At 37.3% G+C, this 27029-nt stretch overlaps 1 protein-coding gene across 1 annotated transcript in view; it reads left to right on the forward strand.

The window, feature by feature from the left end:
• TMEM156 (transmembrane protein 156) overlaps positions 1-27029 on the forward strand; it is a 58118-nt gene extending 31089 nt beyond the window's left edge. Inside the window, exons 5-6 of the mRNA XM_069073530.1 lie at positions 6961-7047; positions 26368-27029. Coding sequence (XP_068929631.1) covers positions 6961-7047; positions 26368-26372 — 92 coding nt within the window. The 3' untranslated portion in view covers positions 26373-27029. The remainder of the gene's footprint in view (positions 1-6960; positions 7048-26367) is intronic.

Genomic DNA, 27029 nt, shown 5'->3' on the forward strand with positions numbered 1-27029 from the left:
TGATCCCAATTAAAAATGCTATCTGACCCCAAAGATAAAGCTAGGCATGCTATTTTTCCTTCCTTCCTTGCTTCCTTCCTTCCTTCCTTCCTTCCTTCCTTCCTTCCTTCCTTCCTTCCTTCCTTCCTTCCTTCCTTCCTTCCTTCCTTCCTTCTTTCCTTCCTTCCTCCCCTCTTTCCTTCCTTCCTTCCTATTCTTGCACAAAATGACTAATTTGGAAATATTTTACATGATTACACACATATAACCTATATCAGATTAAGGTTAGAATTTGGAACTCAGAACTTAAAGGTTAAAAATTATTTTTACATGCAATTAGGGAAAAAATAAAATATTATGCAAGAAAGCATGTAAATATAACCTACTATTAAAAATTAATCAATATGTCACTCTGAGCCAGCTTGAGATCATTCAGAATAAACTATGTAAGTTAAAATTAAAAAAAAATTAAAGGTAAAAATGTTTATGGCTTTGCCATAAATTTGTCCACAAGTAATGGGCAGGTATGGATTGTGATCGTGGAGGAGCTACTACCTGGGGAAAATTCATATTATGCCATATTATTTGATAATTAATATTACTCTGTAATCCTTCCTTTTTTCCCATTTGGTCAAAACCCCCTCTCTTAGCCTAGTTCCAAAGGAGAGCTTTCCCATTTAGAACTAAAGCTGGTTGAGGAATATGATTACTCCTAGTCCCTGGGGCATCTGCTCACTAACCTTCTTAAAGTGAAACAGCCCCCCTCCCCTTCTGTTTACCCTTTAAACTGAGAACCAACCCATGCTAGGCCTGACCCAAGGGCGACTCTGCTGTCCTTGAGTCTCCTTTTTCAAAGTTAGAAGTGATGGTCTCCAAGGGGGAGGCCAACAGTTGGGGGTGGGAGGTGGGAACCTCACTGAGATGGTTTATGGCTTTTTCCTAGTAGTTTTTTCTCCATTGTTGGAGAAAGTTGGCTCTTTTAAACCAATTAGCATTCCTTAATTGCCAGAAAGGGGCATGATCATACCTGAAGGTCAACCCACTTTCCCCCAGCTGGAAAACTAATTCTATCCCTTAAAAATTACTTAACTTTCAACTCATCTCATTTAAATATCTACCAATCAGGATTGTCCTGTCTTGGGGGGATGGCATTGGGGGGTCCAAATGGTGTACTGTTAGGTCAATCAGAAGGAAGACACACCTAGGTTAAAAAGACCCTGTAGACCCTCACTCTGGGTCTTTGGCCATGGAGAGAGAGACTACTGACCTATTTTATTGGTTACTGTTAGACTAGCTAATAAATTAACCATGCTCAGGTCCCTGGCTTATTGCTGAGGTGTTCATGGGTCACTGTTAACAAAACAATATCTTGCCCTGGAGAAGACTTTGCTTCAGTTTCATTTTAATGCTACATGCCATTTGTGAAATAACAGATCAGTTAGAGTCCTGTTGGTCAGACTGATAAAACCTGGACAGTTTACTATAGGTGATTTTTGGAAGTTTTCCCCAAATTTCTACCAAATTGGAGCTGTGTCAAAGCCACAGTGGGAAGCCTAAGGAGAACTAGACATATCAGTATGGATATGTGCTGCTTTCCTAAAAGCAGTTTCCAGAGTAAGAAAGGAAAAAAGAAAGGGAAATCTGTGGGCCCCAAAGCTTTGAAGGCAAATTCAATGACTTTGCCGTGTTATGTAGAGTTGGTTCTCACTCTAATTGTGTGGAAATGACATGGCAGATGTTGGGATCAGTTCTACTGTAGAAAAAGCATTGGATTTAAAAAAGGTCACGAATTCTTGTCGTAGACATAATCTCTAACATTTGAATATTAGTAATCACAGTAATCATAACCACTCTTAGTCTTCTTTTCCCCAGGCTCAATATCCCTATTTCCCTTAACTGATCTTTGAATGACATAGTTTCCTATTTCCTCGATTTCATTATTGCCATCCTAAGGATTTGCTTCCACTTGCCATCTTCTTCTTAACATGTGGCGTCCAGAACCGAACACTTCATATTTGGTAACAGCAATGCTGCCTTCTCTTTTGTGCTGTATTCTAAGCCTCTCCTAAAATTAGCTTTTGGGGGCTGCTGTGTTGTATGGTTGAGCCTACAATTCTCTAAAATCCCTAGAACTTTTTCACTCAAACTTTTATCTATCCTATTTCCCCCATTTTGTACTTACAAAGTTGATTTTTGGAACTAATATTTTTGTTAGTTATTTTTTTAATGATGCCCAGTGATAGACATAAGGACAAGGGAAGTAGGGGAAGCAGGCATTTTTAAAGCACCTACTTTATGCCAGGCGTTGTGTTAAAGGCATTATAAATATTTTCTCATTTGGTCCTCACAACAACCCTGGGAAGTAGATGCTTTATCCCATTTTTACAGTTGAGCAAACTGAGACAGACAGGTGATATGACTTGCCCAGATCACATTGTAATGACCAGGTTGCAGCACATAGCTGGTCTATCTGAGCACAGGTCTTCTTGACTCTATTCTCTGTATTTCCTAGATGCCTACATAAATAGACAAGTCTCCAAAAATATATCACACACAAATATTTTTATGTTAAGCTGTTTGGCCAAAGAGATCTGTTTGATAAATATTTCCTTGTATATCCATGACGATTTCATATTACATCTATATAGAAACTCAACTTACTCTGGCTCTCATTTATTGGCCAACAATAGATCCCAGTCCAAGCCCCACCTAGTGCTCATTGTTTGGGCCCCAATTGACTCAGAGTAAATGTAAATAGAAATTATTCCTGTTTGGTCAGAAACCCAGAGGGTCTTCCCCTCCCAGATTGATTTTTTTTTTTTGAGTAGGTAAGAGAAGCCATTCTTTGCTTCATTTCTTACCTAGCCTTAATCACTGAATGCATTGCTTCAGTCAAACTGAGACCTGGGAAAGACCTTAGCTTAAAAGCCCAGGGTCTCCCACTATATCAGGGCTATTTCCAGTCTTTCTGATTTTTATCTTGTGAGCAGGCCCTGGAAGAGAAAGTGAGGTTGGTGACTTTGCACAGTCCTCCTTCACTTAAACCCAATTCACTTGCAAGTCATACCATCACCTTCCTGATGCCATAGTCCTCTTGGAGAAATGACAAGGATTTTGCAGACTTCAAAAATTATCCTTAGAGTGGGTGGATTGCCCTGGGCCTTATAGTATCTAAAGATGATGTGTTAAGAGAAGCAAATGAATGAGAGAGAGGTGGTATGGGGCAACCTTCTAGCAGGGGTGGTGAACTTCAACCTTGAGGCCACAAGTGGCCCTCTAGGTCCTCGAGTACAGCCCTTTGATGGAATCCAAATTTCACAGAACAACACTTGAGGACCTAGAAAGCCACAGGTTCCCCAGAACTTAGAGTCAGAGGACCTGGGTTTGAAACTTGTCCATAATATTTACTACTTGTGTGATCTCAGGAAAGAAGCTGATCTTTTCTGGACCTCAGTTTTATTATCTATAAAATAAGAGAGTTGGACTAGATGGCTTCCAAGAATCTTCCAGCTCTAAATCTATGGTCCTGTAGCAATATAGAGGAGGGCAGCTAAGAGTAGCAGTGGATAGAGGGCTGTGCCTGAGGAAGAACAACCCTGGTTCAAATCCAGCCTGAGACACTTAGCTGTGTGACCCTGGGCAAGTCACTTAACCCTGTTTGCTTCAGTTTCCTCATCTATAAAATGAACTAGAGAAGAGAATGGCAAACCACTCCAGTACTTCTGTCAAGAAAACCCCAAAGGGAGCCACAAAGCATTGAACACAACTGAAAATTTTCTAAAAAACAACAACATAGCATTATGTTTGTGTTTTTATATGGATATATGCACATACGGTATCATTGTTATTAGATTCAACTCATTGTTTTAGCCTATACAAACTTTTTTGGGAGGTCCTGATTCCAGTGTCCATGTTAGCTATTCCTTCAACTTCATGTAATCTGAATATTTATTAAGCTTGCCATCTATGCTTTCATCCAATTAATTAATTATAGATGTTAAACAGCACAATTGCAAGGAATCAACATGATAAAATGACTAGAACATTGGGTCAGAAGTCAGGCAGACCTGACTTCCCATCCCACCTTATCCTAGTCAAATCATTTAACTTCTCACAACAACAGTTTCCACATCTACTGGGTTGTTGCAAGGCTCAAAAAAGTGCTCTGTAAGCATTAAAGCAATATATGAATGTCAATAATTATTTTTGTCCCTAGAACACTCCACAAAGGGACCTCCCTCCAAGTTGAATTATTTTAAGGGTATTTTTTTCTATGTGAGGGAATGAAATGTCCTTTACACATAATGAAAGATACATATGTATACACACAAACATACTTATATATGATATATTAATATATACACATATTATGTAGACATGTATGCAATGTACATGATATACATGTCCATGTGGTATGAGATATACATGATGTATACATATATGTGTGCATGTGTGGGTATATATATGTATTTCTATTATATATAAAGGGATACTTTACTCCTTTATTTGAGGAAAAACTTAATAATAATTCCATTTGGAGGGAAGTTCTGGTAGAGTGCACAAAAAATAAACTAACAACTGTCATATACATTTATGTATAAATTATGAAGACAAAGTGGTTTTGAGTAATTATTACTATTAAAGTTAACTAATTATTATTATTACTATTTTCGTCCTACCCCAGAACAAGAAGGTAGCCAAAACAAGAAAGATAAGAATCTTTTGAGGAGTATAACAATTCAATTCCATTCAACAAACATTTATTAAGTACTTACTTTGTTCAAGGTATTATTCTACATGTTAGAGATATAAAAAGAAAAAATGAAACATAATAGGCATATCTTATTATGCTTATGGTACTATATGCAAAGGCCTAGGCTAGCTATGATTGAATACTACTAATAGGGGAAATTTAAATCTGTTTAAAAACCAAATTGTGTTCTGTTTAAATTTCTTTCTTTCTTTCTTTTTTATTTTTTGGAGGACTGTTGGGGTTAAGTGACTTGCCCAAGGTCACATGGCTAGTAAGTGTGTCAAGTGTCTGAGGCTGGATTTGAATTCAGGTCCTTCTGACTTCAGGGCTGGTGCTCTATTCACTGCGCCACCTAGCCGCCCCTGTTTAAATTTCTAAAACATGTTTTATGGGGAAAGAGTGTCTGGTCTTGGTAAGAAAAAAAAGGTACGTCAGAAATTCGATGCAGAGATTGGATGGCAAAAATTGTGGAAGTCTTCAGCAATTACTAAAGATTGGCAGCAGAATGTAACATAAGACATACTGGAATAGAAAATTAGGAGTCCTGTTCTCTATACTGTGATTAATAGTTACGTATATAACTGTGGACAAGTCACTTCAGCTTTCTGAGTCTCAATTTCCTCATCTGTACAATGAGGTAATTGTACTATGTGATCTCTGAGGTCTTTCCCAGCTCTGAAATTTTGCGATTTTCAGAGATTATATGCCAATTTCATGTACCTTCTAGATGGGACAAAAGCCACTATCTCATGATTGGAAGGAGATCAACCCTGGGGAGTCACACTACCATTTGCATATTCATATGATATTTAAAATCTTTTTCTTTTAGTTTGAGCTAAGATGAGTAGAACAAGAAACTAGGTGGGGCAGAAAGCTGCATTCAGCACAAATCCAGTTTCTCCCTTGTGCATAAAAAGACTGAGCAGTACTGCGTAAGTACCCAATACTAGCTAGAAAAGTAAGAACATGAAATATAGGGCAAAGCATGTAAAGGCTTTTTTAGTCTAAGTTTATCTGAGACCCTTTCAATTCTAGATTCAAAAGCCTTGCATCCAACTTATGTTCCTTTGATTCTAAGATAAAATTTGGGGAAAACTGAAGATTGTTGTCTACCTGTCCCTAAGAGGATAGACTAGAATAGATGGTGTGATTGCAAATAGTTGAAAGCTCATGAAAAGATACCAGATTGTAAGTAATTTTTTGTATTCTGTTATATATAAAAGGAGGGAGTTGAATTAGCTTAATATTTCCCAACACGAGCTGTATTGTGTACCATTGAAATATCAAAATTCTCTGCTATAGACCCTATATAGAGGATAAGTAGAAAGAAAGAGGAACTCAGAGTGGGATTAGCAGGATGAACAGGGAGAAGAACAAGGAGGATTTTAAGTTTATAGGTTTTATCGGTAGGTACCTTTGATAGTAAAAGTTTTATGTACTGGTAAAAATTTGTTGTAGGTCAGTGCCATAGGAAACCCTGAACTAGGGAATCTGCAATGTCAAACCAATTCAGCAAATACCTGCTAAGCATTTATGTGCCAAACAATGTCCCTTACTGATCTAAGACTGTTTGATTCTAACTTGATCTAAATTGTGCCTCATTTTGTTTCCAGTTTTCTCTAAGACTCCAGAGAAGTAGTCATGATTAATTAATGTTTGGCTTCCTATCTAATAGTTTATTTAAAAATTTAATTACCTACAAGTATATATCATACACGCCTTGATTCATATGCCTAGACATCTACAAGAAATCTAGCAATTTGGTTCAGTCATAGACGCCACTGTCCAATTGGAAACCACTTTATGAATTGTACAGTGTCGAGGATGAAGTTAATGGCATCTGAATCAGGCCCAGTAGCTTGAATCTGAGACTACAGAGTAATGCCACCCATTTATTAGCTAGATTGATATTATTAGGTAACAGAACTATTAGGCATACTGAGCATAATAGCTAGAGGTCCTTATTAGATTGAACCTATCTATGTTCATTAGTGTTAGTCAAGAAAGCATTGATCTCAGAATGAATAAATGTTTGCAAATGAAAAATAATGTCTTAGGAGAGCACTGAATTTCAAGTTTCCCAGGTAATTATTATAGACTACCTATTTTCCCACATATTTGTTTGGGGGAAAAATATATATATGTGTGTGTGTATATATATATATATGTTTATGAATGTGTTTAGATATATCTCATTTAAATGCTTAGCAATTTCTTTCTTTGAACAGATTGTAGATATAAACCTACTTCCACTGTCTTAAAAGGAAATTATTCTGGGAAATCTAGAAGAGTGCTAAATACCCGTGTTATTTCAGGTGAGTACTACATTGCATATTAAGGAACCACTGCTAAATTAATTCTAAAGTTATCTCCAAAGATTAAACCATAAGAGTGAGAACTGATTAGAGACCTGAACTCATCTAAATTGGCCTCACATCTGGAAGAAAAAAGCTGTGGGCTTGTGAAATTTAGTTTAATTTGTCTAGCATGAGAGGACAGTTAAAATCAAAACTGCCTTCTTAAAAAATGGTAAGTTTGCTTAATTGGCAAGGAGAAGTTTATGTGAGTAGGCAGTAAGGAAAATGCAGTTAAGGAAGGAACTTCAGATTTATTTTTAAATGAGACAAGATACCATTACTTCTGAGAATTGTGAGAAGTAATTGTAGAGTGGGCATAGAATTCTTTAGATTCTCTATTAATGGAAGGCATCATTGTTTAGAGAGAGCTCGTAATAGCACCAATTAAAAAGTCTCCTCTGTCCTCTCCTAAGTGTCATTGTATTGGAATAAGAGGCACCTAATGAGAGTAAATGAGAGGCTGTCAGCACAGCCTCTGCTGCCTGGCTCTCCTCACAGCTCTTTGAACTAATTAGGAAGGTTCCTTCAGATCCACTGTCCACAGTCGTGACAGTCTAATGCAGAGGAAAGCTCTTCTGCATTTGGAGCCAGAGAACTATGGTTCCCATCCCAAATTTCCCACTTATTATCTGTGTTTCCCTAGGCAAATCACTTAACTTTCTTTGGGCCTCAGCTTCTCCATCTATAAAGTGATGGTGTTGGACTAGATCAAAGGTTATTTTTTTGGGGGGGGGTGTAGTATTTTATTTTTTTACATTACATGTAAAGATAGTTTTCAACATTCATTTTTTTTCAGTACTCTATTCACTGAGCTGCCTAGCTCAGTACCTAGCTGCCCCTACAACATTCATTTTTTAGAAGATTTTGAGTTCAAATTTTTTCTCTCTTCCTTTCTCTCCTTCTTCCTCCCCAAGACAGCAAGCAATTTCATATAGGTTATACACATGCAATCACATTAAACATATTTCCACATTAGTGATGTTGTGAAAGAAACATCAGAACAAAAGGAAAAAACCATGAAAGAAAAAAAACCCAAAAAAACAAAAAGTGAAAATAGTCTGTCTGCTTCGATCTGCATTCAGACTCCATAGTTCTTTCTCTAGATGTGGATAGCATTTCCCATCATGAATCTTTTGGAATTGTCTTGGATCATCATATTGCTGAGAAGAGCTAGGTCAATCATAGTTGATCATAGCATAATGTTGCTGTTACTGTGTACAATATTTTCCTGGTTCTGCTTACTTTGATCAGCATAGAGCAGAGATTCTTAGCCTTTTTTGTGGCATGGACCCCTTGAGCGGTTCTGGTGAAGTCTAGGGATGTTTTTAAAGGCATAAAATAAAAGCCATAGGGTTACAAATTAAACCAAATTAAAATTTAAAATATTGATACCAAATTTTTTTTTGGAGGGCAATTGGGGTTAAGTGACTTGCCCAAGATAACATGATTAGTTTTTGTGTTAAGTGTCTGAGGATGGATTTGAACTCAGGGCCTCCTGAATCCAGGGCTGGTGCTTTATTCACTGCACCACCTAGCTGCCCCTATTATCAAGTATTTTTTTTTTCAAATTCTTTATTAACTTCTGGTTTACATCATTCATTTCTGCCAGATTTTGAGTTACAAATTTCTCCCCATTTTCCCCTACCCACCTCTCCAAAATAGCGGTCCCACAGTATATCCCCTCCTCCAATCTGCTCTCTCCCATATCTTCTCCCATATCCCCTTCGACTTTTCCAGTAGGGCATGGTGGATCTCTATGCCCCATTACCTATATATCTTATTTCCCAATTACATGTAAAATAGTATTAAAAAAAAGTGTATATATATTTAAACATTTGATTTTAAAACTTTGAATTCCAGATTCATTCCCTTCCTCCCTTGTCACCCACCCTTACTGGGAAGATAAGCAATTCAATATAGGTTGTACATGTGTAGCTATGCAAAACATTACCCATAGTAGATATATTGTAAAAGACTGACTATATTTCCCTCCCTCCTATCCCACCTCCCACTTGTTCTATTCTCTACTTTGATCCTGTCCCTTTTCAAAAGTAGGTGCTTCCAACTTCCCTCCCCCCCAACTTGCCCTCCCTTCCATCATCCCCCCTCTCATGCCCTTCCCCTGTACTCTCTTGTAGGGTGAGATACCCTATTCAGTGTGTATGTCATTCCCTCCCTAAGCCAAATTCAATGAGAATAAGGTTGACCCATTGCCTTTTGCCTTCCTGTTCTTCTACTCCATTGTAACCATTTTCCCTTATTTCCCTCTTCTATATGAGATAGTTTACCCCATTCTGTCTCTCCCCATCTCCTCCCATTATATTCCTCTCTCACCTCTTAATTTCACCTTTTAAGTATCATCCCTTCCCATTAAATTGGTCCTGTGCTCTATAGCTATGTATACATATACACACACACACTCACATATGTATTCATATGCACATATACCCTCCTATATAGACATATCTATGTATGTGTGTGTGTGTATATATACACACACACATTTCTATTCCCTTCGATTATTCTCATACTGAGAAAAGTTTCATAAGTTACAATTATCATTTTTCCATGTAGGAATGTAAATAGTTCAACTTTGATAAGTTCCTTATGATTTCTTTTCCCTGTTTAGCTTCTCTTGATTCTTGTATCTGAATGTCAAATTTTCTATTCAACTCTGGCTTTTTCATCAAGAATACTTCAAAGTACTCTATTCCACTGAATGAATTTTCCCCTGAAACATGATACTCAGTTTTTCTGGGTAGGTGATTCTTGGTTTTAATCCCAGCTCCTTTGACATCTAGAATATCATATTCCAAGCCCTTCAATCCCTCAATGTAGAAGCTGCCAGATCCTGTGTTATCCTGATTGTGTTTCCACAATATTCAAATTGTTTTTTCCTGGCTGCTTGTAATATTCTCTCCTTGATCTGGGAATTCCAGAACCTGGCTATAATATTCCTAGGAGTTTTCTTTTTGGAATCTTTTTCAGGAGGTGATCAGTGGATTCTTTCAACCTCTATTTTGCCCTCTGGTTCTAAAACATCAGGGCAGTTTTCCTTGAGAATTTCTTGGAGGATGATTTCTAGGTTCTTTCTTTGATCATGGCTTTCAGGTAGTCCAATAATTTTTAAATTATCTCTCCTGGATCTATTTTCCAGGTCAGTGGTTTTTCCAATGAGATATTTCACATTGCCTTCTATTCTTTCATTTGTTTGGATCTGTTTAACAGCTTCTTGATTTCTCATGAAGTCACTAGCTTCCATTTGCTCCAGTCTAATTCTGAAGGAATGATTCTCCTCAGTGAGCTTTTGAGATTCTTTTTCCATCTGGCAAATTAGGCTTTTTAAGGCATTCTCTCTTTATTGCCTTTTTGAGCCTCTTTTGTCATTTGAGTTAGTATATTTTTTAAGGTGTTATTTTCCTCAGTCAGGCTGTTGACTCTCATTTCATAATTTTCTTACATAGTTCTCATTTCTCCTCCCAATTTTTCCTCCACTTCTCTTATTTGCTTCTTAAGGTCCTCTATGGCCTGTAACCAGCGTATATTTTTCTTTGGAGCTTTTGGTGCAGGAGTTCTGACTTCACTGTCTTCCTCCTGTTCCATACTTTGATCCTTTTTGTAGCCAAAATAGGAGTGTAAATTTGGGTTGCTCTGTTTATTTTGCTTCCTTTGCCTGCTCCTGATGCCACTCAATCACTTGACCCCTGGGATTTTTGCCACAGTAGGACTCTGCCACCAGACAGGCGATCTTCATCCCAAATGCTGAGGTTTTCTCAGCTGCCGAACATATTAGTTGGGTGCCCTCTCTGAAGCCTCCACACACTCTGGCAAGCTGGACACACACCCCAGGACCTCCACCCTAGACGGCAATCCAGATCTAAGCATGTTTAAGCAAGAGCAATTACTCCTCAGACTGGTTGCTTGGTCCACCTACATTCTGCAGGCCAGGAGCTGAAGCTACCATGTGGGGGTGGCTGCAGGACCAAGGAGGCTCAGTGGCTTCTTGCCCAGGGGCAAAGGCCAACCACACTCCCAACTACTGGATCCCAAAGTCCAAGCTTCACTGACCTCTTACTGTGTCCTTACCATCTATATGTTGATAATTCTGGAAACCGCCACAGCTACTGGTGATCTGGAGTCCCTCCAGCTGGTGGTTGGTCAGGCCTACCCTGGGACTAAGACCTCCAGCACACGCGGGGCTGGGCTTGGCTCCCAGAGTGCTGTGCTGGCGGCTTGCTGATGGCCTGCTGGGCTGTCCTCAGCGGGAGGTTAGGTTCTCTGTGTCATTTTGTGGGTTCTGTAGCTCCAAAGTTTGTCCTGAGTCCCCTTTCACATGTAGTGGGTGAGGTGGAAATCGGAGCCCCTAGGAAGTCCTGTTTCTACTCTGCCAAATTGACTTCACTCCCCTGTCTCTACTTGTTTACCAGGGTACATATCTATGAACCCTGGAAAAGAGGAAGATCTATTACCAAGTATTTTTAAAAACAAGTCCACAAACTCCATGTTAAAAAACTCTGGACTAAATGATGTCTAAAATCCTTCTATCTCTGTGAACTATGATCCTATAACTTTGCCATAAATTTCATTAAATCCATGCTTTTCAAGTGCTTACTATGAATAAGGCATTGCATTTATATCTAGGGAAAGTCCTGTATTTGATTATTAGAGGGCAGAAGAATTATGAATAAAATGACTTAAGTTTCTTATTTGCCTTCCCATATTTCTGTAACCTGAGAGAGGGAGAAAAGGAATTTCAAGTCTGGTCTGAAGGGGACTTTGGGTTCTTAATAGCTATAGAGTAGACAATAAGTTCTGACAGGTCTTACCAAGCTGCAAAGGTGGGTCTGACAACAGATTGTGCCTACTGTCTGAGAACCAGCCTAAGTTCATCACAATCAGTTTAGTCGGTAGATTATGAAGGCTCTGGGCAGTTCAAAGGGTGCCCTAAGTGGGGGATCCTGCATGGCCGAGTGGATAGAGTGCTAGGCTTGGAGAGAGGAAGACCTGAACTCAATTCCCTTTTCAGATATTTATATGCCTGACAGTTGGAAAGCTGTCCAAACCAAACCAAATCCAAACCCTCAACTGCATTTGTAGCTGCATCTGTATCTGTTTAGAGATTTGCAGGAGATTGCTACTTTCAAGTGAGACCAAGACACTTCTATTAGGCCTCCCAATTAGTATAGACTCACAGATTCTACTCTGCCCAGAGGAAAGAACATTAAACTGGGCCTAAAAAAGATCATACAAAGAGGCTAGCAGGAATGCTAGTAAGTGAAAAACAATTCCCCTACATTGAAAGAAGATTTATGAAGCTATTTATGAGAGGTGGCATCATGTAGTAGAAAGAGCACTGGCTACAGAGTCCAGAAGCCTAACTTGGAGGCACATGACCTTGAGTTTGAATCTGGACCCTGCTACTCATTACCTGTGTCACCCTGAGAACTCACAACCTCTCTGGGTTTCAGTTTCTTAATTTGTGAAGCTGGGAGTTAGCCTCAAAGCTCTCTAAAGTTCTTTCCTGCTCTTAATCCCATGATAGCTACCAAGAGCAGATGATCAGAGTACAGCAGTGATGGGAGAAGAGAGTGAGAGTTTAAGTAGTGCCCAGTTTGTGCCAGGCACCATGCTCAACACTTTGTACAAATATTGTCTTATTTGAGCCTCACAACAACCCTGGGAGTTGGGCATTATTATTATCTCCATTCACAGTTGAAGAAACTGAGGCAAATAGAGGTTAAGTGGCTTGTCCAGGGTCACATATCCACTAAATATTTGAGGCCAGATTTGAACTTGGGTCTTCCTGACTTCAGGTTCAGTGCTTTATCCTTTGTGCCATCACCTGCCTCAAGTGATAGATATGAGAAGGATGAATAAAAATTCTGTGGTGTGTGGATTTATAAAAACGGCACACCCAAAGTATAGTTAAGCATGGTGAAATTTATTAGTGGAGCTCTCTAGCTTGGGGAGTAAGGATGAAGGTGCTGAGGATATCATCTTATAACAGCTTGACCCATTTTATCTCAGTCACTTCTTTTTACAAATCTTAACTTGTGACATTTCAGCTTTCCTTGAAAAAAAGTCAATAGTTGCCCTGTCTTTCCAAGTGTTCATGGTAATTTAAGTTCAGAAGACCTGGCTAACTTCACAAAATATATTTACAAGTTCATTAATTTATCAGCAAAAGAACCTGTCTCAGCCAGCTTTTATTTTCCATAAATTTTACTAAAAATCTTCTAACTTTATCAGCATGTTCCTAATATCATTACTTATTGAGGTCTAATATTGTAGCCTTTTTATTTTTTTAATCAAGAATCTATTCAAGGCCTAACAGTGAAAGAACTTTAGTTCTACCTTGTTATTTATATCCCCTCAACATAAAGATTTTTTTCTGCATGTAAGTTGTTCTCTCTCTGAGAAATAAATGGAGAGGAAATAATACTTCCCTTGGGTGCCATCTTTGAGATTTCCCTATGTAATGATGGATTGGAGGTGTCTCTGGAAATGGGGAGGAAAAAAGAGTCACTATGCTCCTCTGGAGAATCAGTAACATGAGTGAAGGGCAGTTTGGAAAAAAGCCAAGATTGTATGTCATACCTCTGCAAAACAATTATATGTCAGTTCCAACTATACTTTTCAGAACCTTTCTATAGTGATTCTTGAATCATAAAGTAAACATCGACACAAATTCACACTGCATCATTCTTCATCCACCAAGTTAGTTTATTCATATTGGGAGCAAAAGAAAGAAATGTTGACTGAAAGAAAATAAACAGATTAGTAAGAACCCATTCTCCATGGTAAGAGAAGAGGGACTGAATGAATGGTCAATTTTCTGTATTCTTTTTTCCTTTGGAATACAAACACATACATCCTTCCCTGAAGGCTTGTGATCTATATTTCATCCAACTTACAGTTTATTTTGTCTTTGCTGATGTGATAAGTTTAAAATTTTGTTCACATATTGCACAAAAGGTGAATACTCCGTTTTAAGTTCCATGTGTGTAGGTGAGCATAAGTAGTTTGAATAATGCCTTGTTTTCCATTTTTATTAAAGTTTTCCATGCCTACAACCTGGTTTATTTTATGTGACTATAGAATAAGCTGCATGAATGATTTAATAAAGAAAGGTGTAGAAATAATGAATGAGTCCTATTCTATTGTACTATGGAAACCTGAATGCCTCATCATGGTGTGAAGGTGACCCTAGGTTCTCAACAGCTATGAGAGTAGACAATAAACTCTGAGAGGTCTTATCAAGATGGAAGGATGGTCATGACAACAGATTATGCCTATTGCCTGAGAAGCATTCTAAATAAATAGAGAAAAGCTCATCACTAGTAGGTTAATTGGTAGGTGCTGAATACTTTGGGCATGATAAAACAAAAATAAAAAATAGCTAACTGTTATATGGTTCTCTTTGGTTTCCATAGTTTTCAGTGATGGTAGTTGAGTAGTGGAAAAGGATACTCTAAGTGGGGGATCCTGCCTGCAGAATAAATAGGTTGCTAGACTTGGAATCATGAAGGCTTGGACTCAGTTCCTTCCTCAAACACTTAAGATGTTGGACAAGTCAGAACCTTTTGTTGGCTTTTGTTCCTCCTCTGTAAAATGAGGACTTTGGTCTAGATGGTTTATAAAGTGCCATAAAGCTCTAAATCATTTGATCAGTAAGTTACTATATTACTATATTAACCATTTCAAACTGGACATTTTCACTATAAATAAAATCAGAAGAAATAAAGAAGTTGAAACTAAATCATGGGTAGCTCATAAGTTCTTCTTGGAAAAGCAAATAAAGAGGGTTGGTAGAGAATTTCATTTTGTAACCAAACTCAATAAGAAAGGTGATTTTATGGAATACTTCATCACCTGGTGTAAAATAAACTATAGAATGCAGTATATTACCAACTATAACTTTCATGGAAGAAGTAGTGTAAAAGATATAATTTGGAAAATATATGATCAGAAAAGGAGTAATGGCAGTAATGTAGCAAAAACAAGAAATAAGAGAAGAAAGGCCTGAGAAATGCATGAGTAACCAGGGAATGTTCAGAGACACCAGCAGAAGGCCTGTGGTCTATTATTAGGTAGATCTTTCATAAAGGATTTATGAGAAGACGTATACAGGAGCTCACAGGATTAGAAAGTATGGCTAGATTCTACAATCTGCACAGAGGAAATAATCCCGTCAATGACATCTTCTCCATTGATGTACTTAAGTATTCAAAAATTCAACTGAATTAAAATATAAATGCTAGGTGGTCACAATAGTATTACTCTGCTAATTCAAGTCAAATATATTTTAAATGTTTGTTATCTGTATGACACTCTGGTAAGTATTGGTGATACAAAAAGTAAAAAATAACATGTTCCTTGCCCTCTACAAGTTTGCATTCTACTGGACAGGATACAAAATGTACAGAGATAAGTGTAATACAAGTTAGTGTGATTGTGGGGCAGATAAATCCAAAATGCTTTAGCAGATTTGAGGGAGAAAGAGAACACTTTTCCATTTTACAAAAAAAGTCAATTTGGTAATTTAACTCCAGAAATCTACCATATTTATTTCAAATATGCTAACTCTTTAGATTTGATTTATGTTATGAAACTATACTAGCAAATCTAGCCTAGGATGAATAAAATTCCCATGGAAACTAAAAAATTAGTAAAGAAAATTTTAAAATTAAATGGGTAAATTAATAAAAAAATTTATAAAGAAACTTATATAGCTTACTTAAAAAGAACTTAATTTGCAGATTCTTTTTTTTTTTGCCTTTTGGAGGGCAGTTGGGGTTAAGTAACTTGCCCAAGGCTATATGGCTAGTTTTTTGTGTGTGGGTGTTAAGTTTCTGAGGCCAGAACCAAACTTGGGTCCTCCTGACTCCTGGGCCGGGGCTTTACTCACTGCGCCACCTAGCCACCCCTAATTTGCAGTTTCTTAACAGGAACTTAATTTGACCCATTGTTAAGCATCTATTAAGCATCTATATGGCCAGGCACTGACAAGAAAAATACAAAAATTAAACCATATTAAGATACTTAATATACTTGTTTTGCTTCTACCTCTTTAGAATGGGCATGTAAAGTAGAAAGAAAAAACATATGAATTAGCAGAACCACTAGCTCATTTCAAGGTACCACATAAGTTTTCTGTAATTGGGTCATTGACCAGTACTACTGGGTTTGGACCCAGAAATTTTGGGGTCACCTAATTATACTTCAGCTAGGTAAATCACTTAAACTCTCTAGTTCCCAATTCCATCATCTTTAAAATGAAACAATAATACCTACACTATCTACTTCATAAGGTTGGTTGTTGTGGATAATATACTTGTAAACCAAAAAGCTCAATGTTCATAGGAGGTATGAAGGGGGAAGGGAAAGAAAGTTATATTTATAATCTGGAAATTTGTCATTTCCACACTGATAAAGTTCCAGTGTTCACACATATGCAGTAGCCAAGAGAGTCAGTAATGACTTTGGATACCACTAGTCCTTGGAGTTTAAAGGAAAAGTTATTTGGATGACACTAGTCCTAAGGAAAAAAAAAGAGACAGAAGGGAAGAAAGACAATAAAAGGGAAAAGAACTGGCATAGGTAGAGAAGAGAAATAGAGAAGGGCTAGAAAGATGAAGGGGACAAAAAAAAAACCCCAAGAGGTACATATGGCTGAGTATTAAGTGGTACTTGTAACATGTTGGTCGCCTATTCCTGTTATAGAATTTAGAGCAAAAAGTTCTTGCTTGTTCTCATCCATCTGGTACTGGAAATAGAAGGTGATCTAGTTTTCTTCTGAAAGGTTGGTTCTTGGCAACATGGATCCTAGCTACCAAGAATTAGAAACAGCACTAGACAAGTTGTCTTATGCCATGAATATGGGTGTGAACTAAAGCAAAGACAACTAAATTGCAGCGTGATACAGAATCACTAAATATCATGAACTAATATTTTAGAGTTGCCATTATCTGGACCCAAAATTGAGAGCAACAGTGTAAGGTTAGCATTTATTATATACTTGTAGCTGATATTTGAAAACAGGGATAGAACAGGTTTCAATTTCCTGCAGGAGGGAAGACAAATTACTGATGCCAGATGTCCTGCAAGCAGGCAACATGAAAATTGAATTTTTCACTTGCTTAACTATAATATTTATGACTCTTATAATTCAGATTCATATACATCAAACAGTCAAAGTTATAACCATCTGTTCTGGTAAGAGTGTATTCTAAAATAAGAGATCGGAGGGCTTCCTTTTTTTTTTTTTAAGGAAAACTTTGACTTTGATGAGTATTAGGTAGCTACAGACAACTGGTGGCAAGTGCATCTGCTAATTAAACTCTAAACTTTATATATTAGAAGAATGTATACTACTTTATTTGATCACCACACACCAGCGCGCCATTGGCAAATGGTAAATATAGAGTAGGAAAAACAATAGATATTTCAAGGATTTCCTATCATTGTCTTTATTCATACCACCCATTCAAAAGCAGAAAATATATGAAAGGTATGAGCAATTCATTAATTTCATTACTTCACTAAAGAGGACATTTTAAATGGGAATTTAATAGTAGCTTAATCATTGGTTCAGCCTACTGACTACTACAGATGTTTCCATTGGATAAATTGTTGAAGGAAATCCTTTACTAGAAGTTACTCTTCCACGGGAGACAAACAAATGAAAGTCAGATATTTTAACATTCTCATTTAATTTCCACACAATCTAGACTTGGAGCAGATGGATAGGTTTAGGATCACTGGTCACAGGACAGATGGAGCTTTGGGAATGGTAGGTGGTGAATTTGCATTGGCAAGTCAGATGATGGAAATCTGTCTTGTGATTCCATAATCTGTTCCTTTGCCCACAAAGTGCCACTTGCCATGGAATGTCTCTCTGAGTTGAATGAAAAGGTCAGAACTACACATTCATTTTGCTGTGGCTCAGCTGAATACTCATGTCAATCAAGAAAGATGTTAAGATTTGAGAGAGAATGGTTGCTATGGAATGGAAAATACCCATGTTGAAAGCTGGCTCTACAGCAAAGACTTTCAGCAGAATTGTTTAAAAAAAAAATTACAGTTCTAGTTTCCAAAGAGGTCTTGAATATATTATCCTTGACCAAAGAAATCTGTGGAGTTAACTTGAGCACCATCACTTTTGGAAAGGTGCTTATGTGAAAATTAAATACTTGAGAACCTTTCAAGGATTCCTTATAGACTTTCCTGATGCCCATTCCACTTCTTGCCCTACACCCACCCCTCCCTCGCCCCAACCTGAGCAACTGGGGAAAAGACAAAAAAAGATTAAATAGTAAGCAAAAGAACCCAGTGTCAAAAAAAAAGAGCTAATAATGTTTTTTACACACAGTGCATTTTATTTATCAAGATATTTTTTACATAAATTATGTTGTATTATCACAACAACTTGTATGGCCATGGAAACACCTGGGACATTAGTTCAAATCTGATCCTACTACATACTATTGGGGTGCCTTCAGGAAAGTCTTTAAATGTCTTCATCTGTAAAATGAGGGGGTTGGATTTTACCTAGATGATCTCTAAGGTTCTTTTCAGCTCCAAATATTATGATCTCCGCTGATGCCAGGGGGATTTAACTACATTTTACAGGTTCAAAAGTTAGAGATAGGAGAAAGAAAATGACCGTAAACTCTTTTCTCTTAAGTTTTAGTAATCTCTTCTTAAATTCACAAATCAGAAAAAAATAAGCTAATTACCAACAATAGAGGTGAGAAGATGGCACAGAAGAACTTAGTATGGCTGCAGTGATTGTATTTCCTTGTCTCTAACTCCTAAATCTTTTTTTTAACATTTTTTTTTTGGAGGGCAATTGGGGTTAAGTGACTTGCCCAAGGTCACATGGCTATTTTTTTGTGTTAAGTGTCTGAGGCCAGATCCAAACCCATGTCTTCTTGACTCCAGGGCCGGTGCTCTATTCACTGTGCCACCTAGCCGCCCCTAACTCCTAAATCTTTAAGAACAAGATGGGGAAAAAAAGGACAGGTATATTTATTCAATGGACATGACAATACTATATGATGAATTGAGACTAGAAACCAGAAGATCAGGTGCCATGGATTTCAATTCCTCTGAAAACAGGATTAAAAACAGAGAAAATAAAAATCTTACCAGTGGCAGTGACTGGGGCTTTATCTGAGAACATAATAGAAATGGAACCTTATTTTTAATCAAAGGCTTTGCTGCTGAGAAAGTAGTTTTGTCAGCTAAATTCAGACAGGTCAAGCAAAACAGTGCCTGAGACTGTTCCTTTTTTTCTAGTTCTTTGGAGCCCTCTGAAAAATTCAAAGAAATGTTTGATTCAGAGTCTTGGCCATTTCTATGTGAAGTCCTTGAATATTCTTGACTCTTTCTGTTGCCCAAAGAGAGGTATATTGGATTAGTGGTAGAGAATTAATGGTATTGGAGGATAAGGGTGCTTTTTTTTAAAAGCAATTTTTAGAGGAAACCTTATCACTCTAGACTTTTAAAAGAAATATGCTTATCTCACATATTCTCAAGAAAGGAATTAGAAAGGACAGCTCATATTTTGCTTTTTGTCAAACTTTGTACAATTTTAAATATTATCATATCTTCTATCTGGGAGCTGCAGCTCCCAGAATAGAGTGAGATGATACATCCCTTTTCTCTTGAGAGACATTGAGAATAATTTTAAAAAAACAAAACCTAAAGGTATATCAGGATATCTTTTGATTGTTTCCGTGTATGGATAATGATTCATATTTATAATTCAGGCTTAGCTTTGGTTTTGACAGGTGTCACTTTTCTTTCAAGTACTCTTCTGGTACTTGTAAACTTCACTAAATAATAATAACTGATAATTGTCTTATACTTTAAAAATTTCCAAAACACTTTAAATCTATGTAATAATAATAATAATAATAGCTAGCATTTACACAGCCATTAAGGTTTTCAAAATACTTTACAAATATCTCATTTGGTCTTCATAATCCTGGGAGGTGGGTACTGCTATCTGAAGCAGGATTTAGCATCCTGATTTCAGGCCCAGCAGCCTACGCACTACCTAGCTGCTAGCAAATGATTTAAACCTTCCAAAACAGGTGGTTTTATCCTATTTTTAAACATCTATAGATAGAGACATTAAAATCTCTCTCCTTTAGTAGTTTGCCCTAGTGTTTCATTACTTTTTAGGTTTTTTTTAGCCAAACTATCTGTCTAGCTTTACCTTAATACTATGGCTTCTCCTCCTCCTACTAATACCTTACATTTATATATGTGTGTGTGTGTGTGTGTCCTTGATAATGCTTCTTATAGTATTGCTTGAACATAAGATATTTTTGTTAATATACCACACCAATTACACCAACCACATCTTTTCAATGCCCTTTGGGTTCATTTGAAAGTTTAATTCTTCTGAGACTGTGGTATTTCAAAATTTGTAGCCATAGAACTATTAATGGAAGATTATCGAATTTAAAATGATATACTCTAGTGGCAGAAGGTATTTTGGAATCCTTGAAAGACTTGGGCATTTCCAAAATGTGACCAGTTTGCTCTCTTTCTTTAATTCGAATTTTTGACCCAGCTCATTGTCCATTTACAGTGCCTGCCCAAAATACATGTACTAATGAGCTCATTTAATGTATTGGGCTATATCCAGCTGCATCTCATAGTCCACATAATTACATATTTTTCAACTGAATTTTTTCCCAAGTTAGATTACTAGGTCAGCCTTTTTGAATGGTCTTAGTTTCCCAAAGAAGCCCTGAAGCAGTCTGAGACTCAATGCAAGCGGCACAATGTTATCTGTGAACATGAGCATCACTAGAACCTCATCACCCCTAGGTAATTCTTCCATTTGAACTTCATGCAGGCTATTCTCCATAATAGTGGAGAAATATCTTTAGTATCTCCCTGTTTTATGCTTGGCTTCATATCAATAAAGAATTCTTGACTAAAGTTACCTCTATGGTTATAAATTATCAAAGATAAGAAAATAGGAATACATGTCAGTTGTTACCAGTGACACATGACACTTGGTCTCTTTTTTGTATGTTGATACTTCCTAGTATCTTTTCTTATTATTTATTTATAATATTATATTATTTATAAATATCTTAATATTTAGGGAGGATCTTCCGTTTTTTGAAATATCTTGAAAAGTGATCAGAGTGACTTTAAAAGGAAAGAGGTAGAATTTTAGGATTATTGAAACATAAATTTAGAGCTATAAGGGACCTTAAAAGACTCATAGTACATTCCACATAGATGTGGAAACTGAGGCTGAGATTAATTGGGTTGCCCAAAGTAAGACAGGTAGTGACAGAGGCAGAATATAGGTTATAGGTCCTTTGGCTCCAAAAATAGTACTCTTTCCACAACGTGATGACACCTCTAATCCTATCAGTGGGTGACCTTCTGCAAGTTCTTTTGCATGAGTCTACTTCTGAGCCTTAAGGAAGAACATAATTACATGTAATTGTTATTCATTTTAATGTTTTCTTTTTTTGATGGTCTTAAAAAAATTTTTAGTTCCAAATTCTCTCTCTCCACTAATGGAAAAAGAATGGAAAAATGATGCTCATTATACATATGAAGTCATGCAAAACATATATCCACATTAGCTTTCTTGCAAAAAAAAAAAAGCAAGAAAAATGAAGAGATAAAAATAGGCTTGAATCTACATTCAAAGTCCATCAGTTCATGTGGAGATAGATAACATTTTTCATCTTGAATTCTTTGTAATTGTTAAGTTTTTCACAGTTGTTATCTTTACAATATTGCTGTTACTATGTATACTATTTTCCTGATTCTGTTCATCTTCACTTTGCATCAGTTCATATAAGTCTTCTGAGGTTTTTTTAAACCATCCCTTACATCATGTCTTAAAACACAGTAGTATTCAACCACAATCATATGCATAGCTTGTTCAGTCATTCCCTAATTAAAGCATATTCCACCAGTTTCTAATTGTTTGCCACCACAAAAAGAGCTTTTGCTATTCATTTTAGAATGTAAAGTATTTGAAGAAGGTAGGTGAAGCAATGGATAGAGAGTTGGATTTGTAATCAACAATACCTGAGTTCAAACCTTGCCTGAGACACTTGCTATGTGTCCCTAGGCAAGTCAACATAATGTTTCTTAGCCTCAGTTTCCTCTTCTAGAAAAGGGAGAAAATAATGGCAACTATTTTATAGGGTTGTTGTAAAAATCAAGTAAGAAAACTTGTGAGGCCTTTTGTAAACTTTAAAGGGCTAAATAATAGCTTATCTAGTGTAGTTGCTCTCTAGGCACTGTTTAGCAGGTCACAGAGGGTCTGGTGACCTTTTCCCTTTACTGTCCTTTCCTACCATTGTGGTTTACCCAGATTTCAGCTCTGAAGTGATATGGCTTCTCAATAAGAAAATAGGCTGGGAGGCGGGGGTGGGGAGGGTGGGGGGGGTAGAAGTAGGGGTGGGATGGGGTGGGGTAGGCTAGGTGGCTGCAGTGAATAGAACACTGGCCCTGGAGTCAGGAGGACCTGAGGTCAAATCCAGCCTCAGACACTTAACACTCACTAGCCATGTGACCTTGGGCAAGTCATTTAGCTCCAAATGGCCTGCCTTTCCACCTCCAAAAAAAGTAAGGAAATAGGCTCCCCAGTTCTCACATTCTTTGGCTCATGAACCTGCAACCCTGGCTACTTTGGGGACAGTTTTATCTTTGGCTCTAGTCTAGGGTTTCCCCAAAATGGAGGAGGGGAACAGAGTAAAATAGGTACCAATGCATCATATAAATCAGGTCTAGGACAGGTCATTTTATTCTCTCACAGAAAGCAATTATAAGCATGAGACTCATAGCATTCATTAATAGAACAATTTAAACAGGATTCAGAAATTTTATTTGTAGCCAGATTAAAATCTGCTGGAAATTGGCCTCATCAAGACAATGCAGTTTGGCATTTCTGCTAATTAGTCATTTCACATTTCATCCCTACTGAGCACAGTCTGATCAATTACCAAGCATGATCCAAGAATGACCTTTTCTGGTAGCTACTCTGTCTTCAATGCTGACTCTTCCCTTGGCTGACTTTCCCCAGTCTGCAACTGGCTACTCCAGTGGACACTGTGGTGACTATTTCTCTGGCCTCCTAGGAACTCCTGACCTCCTGAAACCCACAAGTTCACCTGGACTTGTCCCAAGAAGCTAGTTGGCACAGTGGACAGAGCTCTGGGCCTAGAGTCAGGAAGAGGAACCCTGAGGGGGCAGGTGGTGTCTTTGGTGCATCCATAGAGTTTTGGCTCTGCAGTGCATTAAAAGAGTTCTCTTCCTAAGCCAGAACCAGCCCCTCAGTCAAACCATGGCTACAAAGAGGCTTCCTAATTTCCATTTGTTGGATTGGAATCTGCAACTGCTCTGTATGGCCCACCAGCAAGGGCAGATCTGAGTATTCTTCCTCTACCACACTAGCTGTTTATTATTTTTATTGCTGTTGCTTTCATTGTCATTGCCATCACTGTCATCATTGTCATTATTTTTGGGATTATTTGCTTGACTTAAGGTGCTCTTGACCAATATGAATTAAAAGAGTTTTCTTCTGTAAACCAGGAGCAACCAAGCAGAGAGAGCCCTCCACTTTCACAGGGATAAAAGAAGCACTCTCTCCCATATCAGAACTACAACGTTTTTTCTACAGTGATTTGGAAAGATATACACAATGAGTGAATATTAATTTTTATTTTTCTCATTACCATAGTGAATGGGTAAAACCATGTATATTATAATACTTGAAGAATTTATGATCCTATCCCTGTGAATAATTCACTCCCCATACATGTAGCTATTTCCCAAGCTTATAATACAGTATAATGAGTTATTTTCCCCCACACCCAAGCAGCCAAAAAACAAACAAAGACTACCAGCAATGACTACCTTTCTGATGAAAGACTTCCCTAAATTTAATTAAGCTGGTTCTTAGAAAGACTGTCATGTGGCCTATCAAAAATATAACTAGAGTTTTTCAGACCTGAGCAAGCTTTGTAAGAGACACCAGAAGGCAAGCAAAATTCAATTGGTGTGTGTGTGTGTGTGTGTGATTTCCTATTTTAGCTAATTATTAGGTTAAACTAGATATTAAGCTCAGATGCTTCCATGCTGCTTTTATGAATCACAAATACCCCCTAAATTTCAGTGCTCAGTGGCACAGTCCTGGTTGCACTGCCCTAGTGACAGCTCTATGTTCAGTACTCAAAATGCTTCCAGATTCTATAGTTTGTGAGAAGCCAGGGTCACCTCCAGACCACTATGAGGTAATAGAGCAGCAGTATAGTGGAGAAGCGAAGCTATGCTTTACTCAAAATTACATTTGCCACGTGGTCAGGAGGCAAAAGGTAGTGACCTTGGAAAACCAGTTTCATATGAATTAGATGACGTGAAACAAAATCAATATTTCTTCAGACTGCCACAACTGATCGATAACTAATCTTTTCATTTGTTAAACTCTATGTGCCCCTAAAGACTTCAATTCATCCCTGGGTACTGTATCTCTGGTTGGAACCATCATTTTAGATTTTAAACTGCATGCTGATGGTTGCTTCTGTCAAAGAATAAGGAAGGGGGAGAGGATATGTAATATTCACTAAGGATTTATTTTTTAAAAAGTATTAAAAATAATTTACTAAGTTCTCCAATCTAGAAATCCAGATGAATGTATTCTGCATGTATTTGTATCTTGTGCTGCAGTCAGCAGGTTTCACGAGAGGATTTCTGTGGACCTCTATTCCCAAAATAGAAAGCAACCTTAAGGAGAGATCTATAGCCCATACTAGTAAGTTAGTTAAGTACCTCTGATTACAGGCTGCTTGATAGCTCAAGGGATTTATGTTAGGCCCACATCACTGAAAACAATAAAGTATCTAGTCTCAGAGCTTAAAAGGATCTGTCACTATGTTAAATCTAAATAAAAATTTTAAATAGAAAATCTGCACTATAATTTCAGCACTCTTTGGCCTGTCAGGTGAGCATGATTTGCTTCACATGGTAGAAAGTCTCTCGTTTAGGATTATGGGCAGATCGATTTTTCGTTCCCCAATTGTAGAAGAATGAAATCAGCTGTGGTCGGTTGTGAAGAGGATTTAATTATGGGGAGATAGATCCCTTACTCTTGTGTCGAGAGAAAAAAAAAAAGACCTAGAAGCAGATCTTTCTTTGTGTAATAAGGGCTGAGCCCAGCGTGTGACCAGTATAGCTACAGCCATAGGTTAAATATCTGGGTGCAAGAAGACAAAAACTCTGAGCAAATGTGGGCAAGGAATTATTCATTCAACTGAGCTTCAGTGGTTCAGGTGAAAGCCCTCGATAAAGAAATCTTGACATTTAGAAGTTTTGGGGGATGGGTGAGTCAAATGTCTTAGGAATGTCCAGAAATGAAGTTCTGCCAGAGGCTTAGAAATCCCTGGGCATGACTGAATCCAGGAGGCAGATGGTTCTTTTAGGGCAGACTTACAGGGTTCAAATACAATCTTGGGCAAGAATGAAAAATCTGGAACTGTCTCAATTAACAAGCCACCTTAGTTTAAAAAGTGATATAGGCAATTCCATTAAAGTCCTACTAAAAATCTGTAACATTTACAGGATAGATAATGCCAAAAGGAGGCATTGTATTTTGTACTTTATTAGACTCAAATGGAATGGATTGGAGTGTTTAGAGCTGGAAGGGACCCCAGAGATGACTTGTCTTTTGTAAACTGTCTTTTCTCTAAATGATCAAACCTTTTAAATATATTTTGGATGCACTCCAGTGGAAAGGAGATTGGACTTTCTGACTCTTTAGTAAAGTGATTTTGTTGATTAAATCTGAGGAGCCAAATACCAGCTTAGAAACTTTGGTTTGGGAACCAAGAAGGGGTTGGAGAAATTCATAAAATTACGGGAGTTTCTAGGGGAAGAAAATTTCTTAAGCACCTATTTGTTAACCATTATGAAGGCTGAAATGAGAAAAGAATAAGTGCTGGGAATATTGTCTGACTATCTCTTATTAAATTCTCAAAGACCTTTCATTAAACGAAGGGAGGGAAGAGGGTTTTTTTTTTTTTGTAGCCCTGTGATCTTGTGTAACCAAGGCAAGTGAAATAAAATTGAAGAGAACCAGGAGGTTAATCCCAATACTGAAGTCTCTAGACTACTAGTCTAAGCTTAGTAAATATATCTCTAAATTATATTTAATTATAATTACCAAATAAACTGTATATAATAAATGCTTTGTATAAATAATGTTTTCCTTATAATTGCCTTTCACAGGTTAACCTTTTGAGAAACTTGAAGGAGTAGACTGACTGCTTTGGACAATTTAGATCTTACTGTTTGGAAAATACCTGTGTTTTTTCTTTTTTGGAGAATATGCACCTTGCAAATATATTGTATCTTGCTTAGAATATACATGAAGGCAGTTAAAGAACTGAATGATCTGCTGAAAAAATATCTAAAGAATAACGATTGACCCTTAGGAAGAAGGGAATAGATATTTCTTCAGTAAGCTGAGTTGTGGAAAAGCTGACGAAATACAAGGAATGATAAGAGCATTTTTATTATCTTTATTTGTTAATCACAATACAGCTGATGGTGACCTGAAGATTTCAACTTTGAAGAATCAGAGATTTAATTGATAACATTCCAAGAAAGATCCATGATTCTGAGGTTTGTTTCTTCTCATAGCCTTGTGATACTGGTTTGTTAGTCTTCAAGAACAGTACAAATGCCTACTTCTGTGTTTAGGCTTCTGCAGATTGATGGAATGGAATTGTTCCTATTTGGCAAATTATTTATGGACTCATCTGTTGTTTATTTGTAAATCTATTTGCATTTCTAAATCTCATCAATTTGTCTAGATTCCTTTTGGGCATTGGGGATATTTAAAAACCCAAAAATGCCTACCAAAAATAAATTTAAATGAAATACCTTAA

Source organism: Petaurus breviceps, unplaced genomic scaffold (assembly GCF_028583685.1).
Source record: "Petaurus breviceps papuanus isolate PSGF00001 unplaced genomic scaffold, PetGlider_PUasm1.0 140, whole genome shotgun sequence".
Lineage (NCBI taxonomy): Eukaryota > Metazoa > Chordata > Mammalia > Diprotodontia > Petauridae > Petaurus > Petaurus breviceps.